This window comes from Tenrec ecaudatus, chromosome 7, assembly GCF_050624435.1.
Source record: "Tenrec ecaudatus isolate mTenEca1 chromosome 7, mTenEca1.hap1, whole genome shotgun sequence".
Classification (NCBI taxonomy): Eukaryota; Metazoa; Chordata; class Mammalia; order Afrosoricida; family Tenrecidae; genus Tenrec; species Tenrec ecaudatus.
Window position 1 is genome coordinate 84,597,929 of NC_134536.1, and position 15,675 is coordinate 84,613,603.

General features: G+C 43.7%; 1 protein-coding gene across 2 annotated transcripts in view; it reads left to right on the forward strand.

The window, feature by feature from the left end:
- MDN1 (midasin AAA ATPase 1) overlaps positions 1–15,675 on the forward strand; it is a 140,666-nt gene that overhangs the window by 26,504 nt on the left and 98,487 nt on the right. For both annotated transcript variants that reach the window (XM_075554768.1, XM_075554767.1), the window contains exons 12-18: positions 2,629–2,724; positions 4,302–4,414; positions 5,501–5,649; positions 6,408–6,468; positions 10,362–10,573; positions 11,454–11,557; positions 15,263–15,407. In XM_075554768.1, the coding sequence (XP_075410883.1) occupies positions 2,629–2,724; positions 4,302–4,414; positions 5,501–5,649; positions 6,408–6,468; positions 10,362–10,573; positions 11,454–11,557; positions 15,263–15,407 (880 nt within the window). The remainder of the gene's footprint in view (positions 1–2,628; positions 2,725–4,301; positions 4,415–5,500; positions 5,650–6,407; positions 6,469–10,361; positions 10,574–11,453; positions 11,558–15,262; positions 15,408–15,675) is intronic.

Consider the following 15,675-nt stretch of genomic DNA (forward strand, 5'->3'; position numbering starts at 1 on the left):
CTAGTATCTCTAGAGCATTTTACTGTACAGACACAAAGGTAAAACAAACCAACCCTGAGGTAATAATAAAGCAGTGTTTTAGAATGGTTTCTAAGGTGTTTAGTATTCTTATGTATGATTTCCTAGTCTATCTGACAGGTTTGTGTGTGTGTGTGTGTGTGTGTGTGTGTATAAGAGTGAGAGAGAGAGATCTTTTTGCTTGTGTCGCAGGACTTTTATGGTTAACCCAGAGAAACGTATGTAGGTTACAAGGTGAGCATTTTTGAATGCGTTGTGTGAGAGGGAAGCTGATATTGAGTGACAGCTCTGCCATACTTGGTAAGAGAGATTAATTACTGTCTGCTTAACCATAATTGTGGTACTACTTTAAGAGCGCTAGACTCTAAAAACATTGACCTGTTTGGATTATAAAGCATTCTGGTTCTGTCATCTGAGAGAACAGTGACCCATTGTGGTTTGCAGCATCATTTTATTTGTAAAATCACTTTGAGTAGAAAGAAGCGTCGTCGTTCGTAGATGAATCCTGAAATGCTCTGTGGCAGAGCGTGACCATCACCCATCATCCTGGTGAACGCGCCTTCCCGTTCTCCTACCCTCACCTCTCTACAAACCTGACAGCCTTGATTTGTGCTTTCTTAAGAAAATCAAGCTATTGGTTGGATTTCTTTGATTTTTCCTTACTATTTCAGAAAGTTATTGTGTCTTATGCATTTTTATTTATAATTGGTTAATCAAAATATAATTTACATACTGTGGTTTATTGAGATGTAATTCACCCTTTGTAAAATTCACGCTTCTAAGGTGTTTTCATTATAGTTGTGGCAATGTGTGACTAGCACGACTACTTCCAGGAAACTTTCATCATCTCCAGAACCCCCAGGGTCAGACGCCCTAGCTTTCTGCCCCCAGCCTGCCACAGCCACCTTTCTCCTTCCTGCCTCGGACTGACCTAGCAAGTCTGTCTGTTTCACAGCTGCGACCACTTAGCATAATGTTTCTGAGGTTCACTCATGTTTGTAACTTGAATTGGTGACCTCATTCTTTGCATAAATGATTGATAAGACACCCTTGTATGTTTATGCCACATTTTGTTTGTCCATCAGTTTGTGGCCCCTAGGGCTGGTTTCCACTGTTCAGCTCTTGTTTGCTTTATTACCTACTATCTTTGCCCATTTTCCCCTTCATAGCATGTTTATTCCTGCCTCTACTTGTGTGCATGTGCGCGTGTGCTTTCTCCGCTTTTTTTGAGAAAAGTGTTCAGGTTTTCATTATTTTAGTGGAGAGATAAACTGAAAGCTCAAGACAATCATCCAAAGTTAAAAAGCAAAAAGGAAATTACAAGTGAGGAAGAGATTTCCAAATTGACAACTTGATGAAGGGAAATAAAATTGAAGGGATTTCAAAAAGGTTATAGAAAAATCCCATCGTCTTTTAGTTCTATTTTCTTCAATGAACTTTTGAAAGCTCCCTTGTATTACGTGAACAGATATTTCTATAAAAGATAAAATTAAAAAGAAAACAGTTTTGGGTAGTTTTTTTAAAAATGAAATTGTATGCAAATTTGCTAATAATAAGACATTTTTAATAAGCTCCTTGATTCAAAACTGCTCATGAAGCATCATTAGCTTTTGGAGGCTGGTGTGTATTTGAAATTGTACCTAATTGACTTCAATTTGAGTAACATACCCCAGACATAAAGTTTTATTAATATTGAATGAGTCTATACATGCCCCCCCCCAAGGTATATATATGAGGGAACTTCAAAAGAGCTTATGGAAAATGCTGTTATCTTTTAATTGAATATTTTCATCAACTTTTTGAAACCTCTTTGTACAGTAGTATGTGGGAAAACGTAGGAACGAAAATGAAAACATCCCCTCCCACCCAGAGATGACTTAGCATTGGTCCTATTTCAGTTTATATCCTTTTAGATCTTTGTACATATAGACTGAAGCGTTTCTTAGATGGACTTAAGTTCACTTCTCTTTTTAATAGAATTTATTTTTGTGGTGACGGATACTTCATGTTGTGCCCCATCAGAAGACATGTTAGTGTTTCGGTAGTGCAGATGCTCCCTGGAAAGCTGGCAGTTTGACTTCACCTAAAAGTGCCTTAGAGTAAAGGTGTGGTGATTTACTTTCCCCAGAACCCAGCCCTGAAAGCGCTGTGGAGCGCAGTGTTATGCATCAATCAGGCGGGTCAGAGACCTGACAGCAGTGTTTCTCTCTCCTTGGTGGCAGACACATGCCTGCTTGACCCACGGGCAGCTGCCAAGATTGAGAGCCGGATTACTCTGTGGCGTGCGATTCTGCTGGCTCACAAGTGTTTCCCGTTACAGCTCAAAGATACACGTTTGGTGCCATTTTGGCCCCCATGAACCATTAACAATAATCGTTGTTCTTCGTCCAAGCTTTAGGAGTTACAAAATGGGTTTTTATTTTATTATTATCCTTTTTTAATTTAGCCAGCGCTTTGATAATAGTACAGCCTTTATGTTTGTTGTACCATGGCCCTTTGTCCGGCAGGAATGTTCCTGCTGGACCTGCATCCCGCCCTCAGCAGCCAACCAGCCTTGTGATGTTCTGGGCTACATGCAGTATTTTAAAAATCACTTGGTTTTCTTCATAGGCTCTGGACTGTTTCACAGCAATGCTTTCTAAGCAGAAAAGCAGACTGAAAATGGCAGAAGTCATTGGAAGCAAATTAAACATTTCCAAAAAAAAGGTATGTGGTGCTATTTTTCCTTCCCTGTTGCAGGGCGCCTGGGAGAGTGGCTGGCCGCTCTGGTCCTTACCTGGAGCAGCTGTTGCAGGGCTGTCTGCTCTGTGAATCTCATGAAGTAGTTCTCGGCGCGTGTCCCATGCTAACCTGAGGGAGCTCCTTCTTGTTCTCTGTCTTGCGGAGGCCATGTTACCCGGTGTTGTACTGAGCACTTACTCTCTAGGCTGTAGACTCAGAACTGGCACTTAATAACACTTTTGTTTCTGAGTGTAGTGGTTACAAGTTGGGCTGTGATCCACAGGGTAGACGATTTAAAACCATTAATGCAGCGGTTCTCAACCTGCGGGTCGTGACCCCGTTGAGGGGGGGGTAGTCTTTCACAGGGGTCGCCCGGTCCATAGCAGTAGCAAAATGACAGTGATGAAGTAGCAATGAAAATAATTGTATGGTTGGGGGTCACCACCAAATGAGGAACTGTGTTAAAGGGTCGCGGCATGAGGGAGGTGGAGAACCACTGGACTAATGGCTCGTTGGGAGAAAGATAGGGCTTCCTGCTTCTGTAAAGAGTTAGTGTCAGAAACTCACCGAAGCAGGTCTCTGCGTCAGTATTGACTGGATGGCAGTGAGTTGGAATTTTGTACAGTATCATTTCCCCAATCATTCTATTAGTATCTTTAAACTTCAGAAACGTTGACCCAGTACAGGAGCGGCTGTATAGCCATTTTGGAGGCTCAGAGTCGTTGTTAGCAGTACTAGTATTTTATCATTTGTGATGGGAAAGGATTTTGTAGAGGGTGCGGCTCTTTCGGCAGAGGCAGTGGCCTTGGTGGCCTCACTCCTTTGTAAGGCAAGGCCCTGGCCTCCTGCATGACCGTGGCTCATTTCTAAAGCCCAATGTCTACGCTTCAGTCGTGGCAGGGTTTCTCTGACTTCTCAACCACTTGGGGTGGTTTTGGTTGCTAACAGAACATGCTTCCTATTAAAAAGAGGCTTAAACAATATAGAACTATCTCCGTGTTCCTATGCAAGAGGAATGAAATCACCACGACTGGATTAGACTGATCAGTGCTCACTCCTTTTGGGGGGAGGGGCTCGCCTTCTCTGAGCACTTGACCCCTGCCCCAGACCTGAACAGCATTCGGGTTCTTTGGGTGGGTGAGAAACAGGAGGGATGGCAGTTTGGTCGATGTCCAGCAGAGTCTGTTCCCGCTGTAGCTGCCGTCAGATGGCACATGTTTATGTGGGGCTTGCTGTCTCCTGCGGTCTAGTGGGGCTTGCATGCAGAGGACCACAGAGGAGGAGCAGCCCTCCATGACTTTTCCCCAGGTCGTGTAGGAAAGCGGCTTTCTGTTCATCCCGTGCTGCCTCTGTGAAAGTCTGCGCTGTAGCTAAAGGTGGAGGAGCGGGAACTCTTGCACGCTCACTTTAAATCGGAGAGAGGTAGGAAAGGATGAAAGAACACGGCTAAGAGCTTAGTGGTGGATGCTGGAAATAACGAGTGCATCTTTGAAAGAGCTAAGTGGCGAATGAGGACATCTGTGAAGATTATGCAGAATCTTACGTCGTCTCCTCTCCCACAGGCTGAATATTTCTGTCAACTTTACAAACCAGAAATTGTGATCAATGAGCTAGATGTGCAAGTGGGTCGGGTGCGGCTTCTGCGGAAGCAAAGTGAGGCCATCTACATCCAGAGGTAAACGGGATTGTGAGCTCATCTGAGAACCGTGGGGTGGTTAGGGCCTGGTGGAAGATGTCGTGTGACTGCTGGGTGGCACTGAGCAGTGTTTCCCAAAGTGTGTCTGTGAAAGCGGGGATGCTTGTTTTTGACTTGGGACCAACAAAGATGAGTCCTTGCTTCTGTTGAGTCTAGTGTATTTCACGAAAGAGCCCTGGTGGCTTAGTGGACCATTGTTGGGCTGCTAGCCGCAAAGTCAGCAGTTCAAGTCCATTAGCTTTTCCCCAGGATAAAGAGGTGGCTTTCTGCTCCCATAAAGATTTATAGCCTCGGTAAGCAGAAGGGGCAGTTTCACTCTGTCCTGCAGGGTCACCCTGAGACGGTATTGACTTGGTGACAGTGAGTTTTTAGTTTGAGGATATTTCCAGCACTGAGTAGGACGTCAGGCAGCCTGCGCCCTAACAGCTAGTCTGCAGACTCCTTGAAGGCAGGGACTCCATAAACCTCTGAGCCTTTAGTACGTAGTTCTGGCTAGATGCTGTGCTCAGTGCTTTGCAAGCGTTTGTTTTTCATGTGGGGGTTACAATAATCATATAAACCAGGTCCTTTAGACACTTTCTATAGGTGAAGAAGCAGACTTTGAGAGGTTAAGAAAAGTTCCCAGGGTGAGGTACAGCTAGGACAGATAGTTTATTGTTGGTGCTTTAAGCTATTCCGAGCCTTGTAAAGCACCGGGTGCATAAATAGTTCGTGCTTACAGGAGGACAGATTGTGTTCTTCTTATGTGGTCAGCACATCTGTGAGGAACCCTGGTGATGTAGCAGGACACATGTTGGGCTGCTGCTGCAAGATTAGCAGTTCAAAACCACCAGCTGCTCCGCGGGAATAAGATGAGACTTGCCACTTCTGTAGAGAGTTCTAGCCTGTCCTGTAGGGTCACTGTGAGCCAGAATCTCCTGGGTGGCAGTGAGAGGAGTGACATCTGCTAGGGCAAGGAGCTCGGTGCTCTGCGCTTTCTTCGCATTCGTGTTGGTGAGTTTGGGAAATGTAGCTCCAAGCAGCAGATGCTTGGAGCTGGTTTCTGACGGTTTTGTCCCTGCGCAGAGAGAAGCTCACCTTCGCAGCCACACGACCCTCCTCTGTTCTTATTGAGCAGCTTGCTGTGTGTGTCAGCAAAGGGGAGCCCGTGCTGCTCGTGGGAGAGACCGGAACTGGCAAAACCTCTACTGTCCAGTACTTGGCTCACATTACAGGTAAGGGCAATACTTCTCTGGACAGTCTACCTTTCACAGTGGCTGCCCTTCCACCCTACTTTATTTAAATAAAAATGTCCAGGGAACACCAGTGTTTAAAAAATGCCGCCACTCTGCATGCAGTCTTTCCCCTGAAATACACCACGGTGAACAGACTGGCATTCCCCTTCTCAGTTCCATTAAGTGGGTCGGGAGCGGCTTCCAAGGAAGCACAGTGAAGCGGTCAACATCCAGAGGAAAACAGGATCGTGAGCTCATCTGAGAACCGATGGGGGAGGGGAGATTCTAACCCAGGGTTGTACATGTAGCTGTTATGAAAAAATGGGACGAGCGAGACTCTCCATATTGCACCCAGTTAAACAGTTTAAACAACTCTCAGGGAAGAACTGTCTCGTTGTTTTGAATGACTGAATAATATCACATATAGTATTTGGTGACTGAGTAATATAATAATCGATTTTAGATATGATAATTGATGCATTCCTAGTTTATTTCATCATCATATATAGACATCTTCTTATGGCAGGGCTTTTCTTACTGTTGTCACATAGCCAAGCTGGGGTAGTAAAACCACAGTGACTCTCCTTGTAATCTGCGCAGTTCTCAGCGTTTGTGAACATTGTGAATGGTTCAGGTTCCTGGAAGGAAGTGAATCGGAAGATGAAAGGGGACACACACTTCACAGTGTTACATATCCTTATCCCCCGGGAGACTAGTGTTAAAGTTTTGAATTACCTTTCCCCCTTTCCTTTTCAAAGGCCACCATTTGAGAGTTGTTAATATGAACCAACAAAGTGACACTGCAGACTTGCTTGGAGGGTAAGTGCAACTTATTCCCCCCTTGTATTCATTGCTGGAACACAAACATTTTTGTTCTCTTTTTAATCATTTTATTGGGGGCTCATACAACTCTTAATCACAATCCATAATACATCCATCCATTGTGTAAAGCACGTTTTTACATTCGTTACCCTCATCCTCAAAACATTTGCTCTCCACGTAAGCCCCTGGCATTAGCTCATTCCCCCCCCCCCCCCGCTTCCCCCTCTCTCATGAACCCTTGATAACTTATAAATTATTATTGTGTCATAACACTGTCCGACATCTCCCTTCACCCATATCCTGTTGTCTGCCCCCCAGGGAGAGGGTTATATGTGGATCCCTGAAATCAGTTTCCCCTTTCTACCCCACCCTCCTGGTATCGCCACTCTCACCACTGGTCCTGAAGGGATCATCTGCCCTGGATTTTCCTCAAACATTTTCTTATCAAACTCAAAGCATGGCTGGGAATAAATAGTCAAAGCCTGGCACTTCGACCCCAGCAAATATTTATTGGATTTCTTGAGTTGCTCCCTGGTATAGAGTGTTTCTCTTCATTTTAAAAAACAACTGAGACCCTTGCTTTCAGAGCTCACACTGTGGGATGGGGTGGGGAAAACAGCAAGGATGTTATCTATTCGTTTCTGTGAATACAGCATAGTTGATCTAAGTGCCTGCAGTTCAGACTCTCTGAGACACTCAGTCGAGTGCGTTGCCTGTCGTCAGCTCTTCTTGGTTAAAGGTTGCTCACGGGACTCCACTCTGGTCATTGACATGCACGGCTTCCCTGTGTTGATTTTGAGGTGGTTAGTTTTGTGCACATCTTTAGCTCATCTTGAAGGATGTAGAACTGATGGCTGCTTTAGGCATAACTTATGCTGAGCTATATTGGGATCTGCCTCATTAACTCTGAAGTAGTGCTTTACACAAGTCCTTAAAGACATAAAGGAATGGAATTGACCATGCTCCTGGCCCCTTGTGGGGTCTGCCGGAAAGCTCTTCATGTATCCGAGGACGCATTAGGGCGCAGGGCTTCCGCTTTCGTCCCGTCATTAGCTGGTGATCCTGCCTTCTCTCAGCGGCTGGGCCCGTCCACTGGCATCCTGCCGCTGCTGGCGCCTTTCCTCTGTTAGCCCACCACCCATGACTTCATATCTTCAACTGTGTGCCAGTGAGAGCGTTCACATTTATCTTTTAGCTCCTCATCTCTTAGCTGGGGCTCATTTCTCTTACTCTTAATTCTGCGTTCACTTTATTTTCCCTTTAATGATCTTCCTATCTTGTTTCAATCTTATTTTTATTTAGTTAATCCCCATTCATCTTCTCTGACTGAGGTACTGGGCAGTGTATTCTTATCTCTATATGGGACTTATTTTAATTTTTATCAGACATGTTTACAGTACTGTGTATTTCAATTTTGTACTGGTTTGTCTTTTCTACTGTTTAGTATTCAGAACTCAAATGGGACTAATCTTGCATGAATGGAGCATGTACAGGGTCTATCTCTCTTAGAGTGTGTGGTCTTCAAAGGTCAGCCATTGCAAGTATTTTTAAATATTCCGAGTACACAGCAGCCCACTCCTCTCCGATGAAAGTGATGTTACAGAAGGGCAGGAATCAGATTCTTCAGTGACTATAGTTTCGTTTTGCTGTCAGCTCGGTGAAAGTAATTAATACATTCATTTCCCTGTTAAGAGCTTGTATCAGTTATCAAAAGAAGCGTATTCTACTCTTCATTTTTTCCCTACTCTTCACTTTTTGTATAACTGGCAGTATACCTGTTTACTGTGCTCCGATGTTACTGGAAAGGGGTGCATATACAACCTGTGCATGTACATTGCCTTTTAGCTATTTTGGTGATTCTTGGTTAAGAATTCTGACTTACAGTAAGATGTAAAGACACAAAACAGCAGGCGAAACTGAAGACTAGATTAGGAGATGGGTAGGGGAGGAGCAGCAGTCCTATTGGGATGAGTAGTTAGTGCCATCTGTTTTTATTATTATGCTATATAATTTATGCTCAATATATTTTACATGTATGAAATGTGCTCGAGGCGTTTATAGACTTAATTATTCTGGTTTGCCAGTCCGGGTCCTGTAGATTGATTTTTAAAGCAAATATTGTTAAGGATAAGCTTTCTGAAAGTAAAGTCACCAGGCTCTTGGACTCCTTAGCTCACTGCAGATTGCGGTCTGAATTCTGTTAGTAGATACACCACTCTCTTTTCACAGTGCTGGTGTTTTTCTTTTCCTTTAATTTCTGACTGATTTGTGTTGTTATATTTGAAGTAGATGTTGTGTAGGCAGCATATAAACCTCCGTGCTCTCTGCATGTAGAGAACCCAACTCCATTTCGGTAGCGGGTCAGTGATGGGGAAGGCTGAAGAGATTCCATGGGAAACAGTAGAGGGCACAGAGGACTTGGCCAAAGCAGAGAGAACCGTCCTCAGAAAGGCGCCCACTGGTAACTGAGTAGTCTTGGTTTAGCAGTTTCTCTTTTAACTAGAGTTTCTCTTTTAACTGTTTCTCAGCTTAAGCATTTAACAATTACCTCTGTCCCCTCTTCAACTTGCCCAAACCCGAATTCACACAATGCCAGCAAGTCAATTCTGACTCATCGTAATCCTTTAGAACAGAATAGAGCTGCCCCTTGGGGTTTCTGAGGCTGTAAATCTTTACAGGGGCAAACCGCCTCATCTCAGTGCTGCCCATCCTGTAGCCCACAGCACCATCAGAACTCCTTTCAACTTTCTCAGGAAAATTAAATTTAAACTACTGAGATCCTACCTCTACTTAGAGACACTAACTGCTGAGGAATAGGAGAGAAACTAAATGCTGAAAAATAGCGATGGCTTTTTCGAGGCCACAAACCATTACAATATCGAAGATTCCTACCCTACCTATTCAATCCCTCCCTCCCCGCGACTAATTTTTATGTTCTTGGGAAAGGTTTTACCTCCATTGAGAATGCATGGGCTAAATATAAATTCATTTTCTTTTGAAAAATACAGTTTTATTGCTATTAATTCACTCATCATACAAGTCATTGGTTTAATCATATTTAAAAGAGTTTTGTCATTATTACCACAATCAATTTAGGACATTTTCTTTATAATTATTAGCTCTCCCGTTTTCCCCAACCTCCCCTGCCGTAACCCTAAGAAACTATTCATCTGTTTTCTCTCTCTATAGATGTACCTCTCCTAGATTTCATATACAGGAAAACATAAAACCAAAAGCCTAATAATAATAGCAAAATAAAACAGGAAAACCTCAATCAAAAAGCAGAAAATATTAAAAAGTAGAACAATTTAAAAATTGGTCCAAAGAGGAAACAAATGGTCAGGTGTTGCATTTGAACTAACTACATCTGTATTAATCCACTTTCTGGCGCTCGCTATGTAGTGGACAGGCTGTTCACCTCCGTGGATCCCCGGAGGCTAAACCATGTGGGACTCTGCAAATCGATTTTGGTCTTTCACTGTCATCTATAGCCTTCTGCACAAAAATTAGTTCAGTTTCAAATGTTACATTCTTCTAAAATGTCTTGAAACTTTAAAAATAATTCACTTTTAATAAAATAATGATTTACTATCAATCCTATACATGACATTTATTTAAGCATGTTAAATATACCATTTACTCACTTTAGGTAGGTATTTGTGGTTTTTCATCATTCTTATCTAGTAGCATTGACTTTTATTATAGACTTTTCAAGGGCTTCGGTGAGGAAAATGGGTTATAATTTAAACCTTTCTCAGATTTTAGAAGTTTGTGTTGGTAGTATTTCTGCTTTTGATGAGATTCTCAGTCCTGGTTTTCAGGCCAGGCGCTTTGGTTTTTGGTTCACTTCAGCACCTGGTCAGACACATTTACCTTTCATTTCATTTCAGTTACAAACCTGTGGACCACAAGCTTATTTGGCTACCCTTAAGGGAGGGATTTGAGGAACTGTTTGCCCAGACGTTTTCCAAGAAGCAGAACTTCACTTTCTTGGGGCACATTCAGACCTGTTACCGGCAGAAACGGTGGCATGATCTCCTGAGACTAATGCAGCATGTTCACAAATCGGCCGTCCACAAGGATGGAAAAGAGGGTGACACTGGTAAGACGCGGCGCGGGCTCGCTCTAGGAGGGCACGCAGAGGTGCTCCGCTAGCACAGGTGGGAGAGGCGTAAGGATGTACCCATCCCAACATCATCGGACTCATTGGGGCAATCGGGTGAAGTTTGACTGCTTCGGATTCGAGGCATGGTTCCTACGACAGGTAATGCTGACGTACATGCCCCGGTCGTGGGCTGTAGGTTACAATCGCCAGTAAAATGGTGGCACTTCACAGCCCTGCATCCCACAGCTAAGGGCTCTGGGCAGCTTGGTGAAGTGTGCTGATCTGTATGATGGGAATAAGAATGCCTACTTCGAAAGGATGGCATGAAGACAAATGAGTTAGTTACTAGTTCTGCAAATGAATAGCTTAGTATAGTGCTGACATAAGCAAAAACCAAACAAACCCTACTGCCATCACGTGGTTCTTGACTCCTCGTGACACTGTGTAGAGATTCCCAGGCTGTGAATCTTTACGGGAGAAAGTAGTTTTTATCTTGAATTGCCAAGTTTACAGTTAGCCGTCAAATGCATACCTGATAGCATCAGTATGTTTAGAATTATGTACATGCTTAGACTTCTTGGTTTAAATTTGAATATGTATGCCATCTGTTTGAGTGTCTCTTGTCTTGTGTGTGCTTAAGTTCCAATGTGTTCCTGGTATTGTCAATGGTCAGTGCACTCAGGTCCTAACCAGAAAGGTGGGAGTTCTGGTCCATCCTGAGATAGCTCAGAAGAAATACCTAACATCAGCCCCTAAACGTTGGGGCACAGTCTGTCATACAGGAGGGCGCGAGGCGAGGCTCTAGAGCTGGTGACCTTGGGAAGTTGTGCGTGGATGGCTCAAGCGTGTGTTCATTTCTCGCCCCTCTCTTTTCCAGGAGCAGTCTTGAAAGAGAGGTGGGAAGCATTTGGCTTGAGACTCAGCCACGCCCAACAGCAGATGAAAATGACCGAAAATGCCCTGCTGTTTGCCTTTGTCGAGGTATTTTGTTTTAATTATTTAGAGTTAACAAATGCTGATATATTGAAAAGTGTAAATTCTAGGCAGGCTGCTATTTGTGTTATCTTCATGTTGAGATTTTAGTACTTTTCCATTTAAGCTTTAATGAAATAATATTTTGGGGGGATGATTTTGTAAAATAACTTTCTTTGGAAATTAAAAGGCTTCATGAGCACCATGCTCTATCAATCTATCTATCAATCCATCCATCCATCCATCCATCCATCCATCCATCCATCCATCCATCCATCCATCCATCTATCTGTCAAGATGTAGTTGGGGGTAAGTAGCGAACCCTCTATGGCAAGACTTTGTCGTATAGGTTTTGACCTGTCTGGAGAGACCAGTCCCTGTGAAGTAGGTTGGCAGTGAGGTGCGTTGACACAGAGCCTGCAGTAAAGGCTCAGGCAGGGGGACCACTGTGAGGCTGGCGCAGGATTGGGCAGTGTTTAGTTCTGCTGGGCATCGGGCCACTATGGGTTGGAACGGACTTAATGGTACCTAACAATAATACCAACGTACTTTACAGTGCCTCTTTTGTGTCTCTGTCTAAGACACAGACAAAGAGCCTCATATTGGTTCCCCATTTAACAAATTAAAAACTTGCTGCTTAGAATACATCAAGAAGCTCGTGGAAAACTTCCATTATCTTTTAACCCCACGTTTCCACAAACGTTTGGATGCTCCTTCATGCGCACAGCAAAGCATAGACCAGCGTGGCATTTGCTTCTTGTAGCCGGTCGTGGGAAGGGCCTGTGCTGGCAGTGGTGCGGTCAGTCTCCCTCCTTTCCAACAGCCAACCTCCCTGCGCCTTCCGCCTCTCGGGAATCTTTGACCTGCTGCCGTGCATTTGAGCCATGTAGATGGTGCTTACAGGAACACAGTGCTCGAGACGGGCTTCTTGACTAAACTAAACTGTCGCTTGATTTTAAAGAGATAATGTGGGATATTTGGGCTTAAAGTTTAAAGACAGGACAACAGTTTCAAGCGTTTCATGATTTCTGAATTTCTAGAAACCATGAGAATGTGAAATTCTGTTTTACAGTTTTATCTTTTTGACCAGGATTTTTCTATAGAATCCTTGATTAAATTGTTCACTTAATGAAATAATCAATTAAAACATCAAGCACTCTATTAATACTACGTCAGAGTATTATTGGTTTTGTTCTGGTTTTTAAAAATAACTATAGAAGAATCTTTGTTAGAATCAGCATGAAGACAAAAGTATAGACCAGCGGCTCTCAACCTGTGGGTCACAACCCCTTTGAGGATCGAACAACCTTCACAAGGGTCGCCCGATTCATAACAGTAGCAAAATGACAGTTAAGAAGTACCAATGAAAATAATTTTATGGTTGGGGGGGGCGGTCACCACAACATGAGGAACTGTATGAAAGGGTCACGGCATTAGGAAGGCTGAGAACCACTGGTATAAACCAACTTAATATTTGTCAAGTAATTTCGTGTATGCTGTGTAATTTCAGTGGGTTTTAAGATTTTATTTTACTTTTATTTATTTGTAAAAGTTTTATTGGCATATAGTTCACATATGATACAGTTTAACCATTGCACCATCAGTCATTACCACTTTCAATTCCAGGACACACTCTTGTTCTCGTTGTTGTGAGTGTCCCCTTCATACATTTACCTGTCCTGGAGTAGTTCATATACAGAAAATTACACAAAACACAACAGGAAGCCATCAAAACCCCAAAACTTCCAATAACAATAATAAAAGAAAACAGAAAAATCTCAAAAAAAACCAACAACCCCAAAGCATTCTAAATGGAAACAGCTTCAAAATGAGTCCAAAGGGAGATCAGATGATAAGTGTTCTATTTTAAGCTGAGTGCATCTGTCATAACCAATTTCTCAGTGCTCTCTGGCAGCAAAGTGATTCACTCCTCTGGCCTGTGGCCAGCGGGGCGTCACCGGAGGCTTAATGCAGGTGGGGACCCTACAAATGCATTGGGGCCTCCACTGCCATCCACAGCTTTCTGCAAACGAAATGCTCAGAATTTAAGCTCTGATAGTGTTCCCTCCTTCGAATTTGGATTTTATTAGTTGCAAATTTTGGATCATACAGGCTGGTGTGCTTCTTCCTCGTGGACTTAGTTGATGCCTCCCTTCGATGGCTGTTTCTTTGAAGACAAGCCTTACGGCTCCAGATGCTATTTTTCCTGATACCCAGGCGCCATCTGGTTTCCACAATTTGTTCTTCAGGAGGGCGAGATTTAAGATGTATTTTTGACTGCTCTGGAAATGGAGCTTTAAAGAGGCTTTGTGCAGCAGCTCTTCTCAATCAATACACGGTTTGATCTCTTGACTGCTGCTTCCACGAGAGTCGGTTATGGGTCCAGGCAAGATGAAATCCTTGACAACTTCAGACTTTTCTCCATTTACCGTGATGCTACCGATTGGTCCAGTTGTGAGGATTTTGTGTTCTTCACTTTGAGTTGTAATCCACACTGAAGGCTGCAGTCCTTGGTCGCCTTCAGCAAGTGCTCCAAGTCCTCACTGTTAGCAAGCAGCAGTGTGCCATCTGCGTACTGAAGGTGATGTGTGTACATATATCTGCGTCTCCTTCCTATAGTCAGAATGTTGGGTTCTGCATACAGTCGCTTTTCTCCGATTGTTTACACAGCACATTGAAGACATTTGAGTAGAGTATGCAACCTTGACACACACGGTTCTTGATTTGAAACCAGGCAGTATTCCCTTGTTCTGTTTTCACAATTGTTTCTTAATCCATGTACAGGCTCATGCTGAGCACAGTCAAGAAAACAAAAGTAAAAATCCTTCTAGTAGTTTCTTCAGTAGATCCAGAGTGTGGACACAAGGATGGCAAGACTTTGTCTCACATATTTTGGGCATGCTACCAAAAGAGACCAGTCCCTGGAAAAAGATGTCATGCTTGCCAAAGTGTAAGCACAGCGAAAAAGAGGAAGACCTCCAAGAAGATGGGTTGACACAGTGGCTGCAACCTAATAACTTAAGTGGGCTCAACCTTAATAACACTGTGAGGATGGTGCAGGACCGGGCAGTGTCTCCTGCTGCTGCACATGGCGTTCTTATGAATCGGAACCACCTGTCCACAGCAGGGGAGAGAGAAGCACTTCTCTTGTAGCCACAAGTGTGCAAATCGGATTGAGATCTTCTGTGGCAGTGGTGAACACACCACTGTGCACTCTGGGTGCGAGAACAGTTAGCTGACCTTGACCTCCTCTCCACCTGACTCTGAGTCGTAGCCATTTAAGGAGTCCTGGTGGCATACCGAGCTAGTCGTTGTACTGCTAACCACGGTGTCAATCGTTCACACCCACCAGTTGCTGTTCTGGAGATCGCCTTGGAACCCCTCTGGAGTAGCTTTCTAGGCTATCTGTGAGACAGAACGGACCTGATGGCAGTGAGTTTTTGTTTTTCAGTAGCCATTTAGCTCATACCCGCATGTCCATACATTAAGAAGATAGAGTTTATTGCATCTTAGGCTCAAAAGTTATTTCCTCGACCCTTTCGGACATTAAAACAGCTCATTAAAGCTTACTCAGCAGACCTGAGGGCAGTGAAGGCCTGGGAGAGGTTTGCTCTTAGCGTTCTAACCTTGGCTGTATAATTGCTTTTTGTGAGTTTGTGTGTGTGTGTGTCTTTGTTTGAAATGAACTCGTAACATTGTGCTTTTTCCTTCCAGGGCACATTAGCTCAGGCAGTGAAGAAAGGAGAATGGGTCTTGCTGGACGAGATTAATCTGGCTGCTCCGGAAACATTAGAGTGCCTGAGTGGTTTACTTGAGGGCTCCTTGGGCTCCCTGGTGCTGCTGGATCGCGGAGACACAGGTAGCAACAGGCCCCCTTGTGTGCTTGAGGTAATGCCAAGCCTTTTGGCCAGTGTAGAGCAGCCCTTGGGGCTGGTTCCATTTTGACCCCTGGTTGAGGATGATTATCAACTTGCATATCTTCAGATAAACAATTTCCTAGGTTTATCCTTTTATCCAAATGAAAGTTATTGCTAAGATATAGGTTCTGATTCAGTATATCTTAAATGGAATGGAATGGAAAAAGAAATTCTCAACAGGGGGTTGGACTGGAATGAATTGGTTCGAAG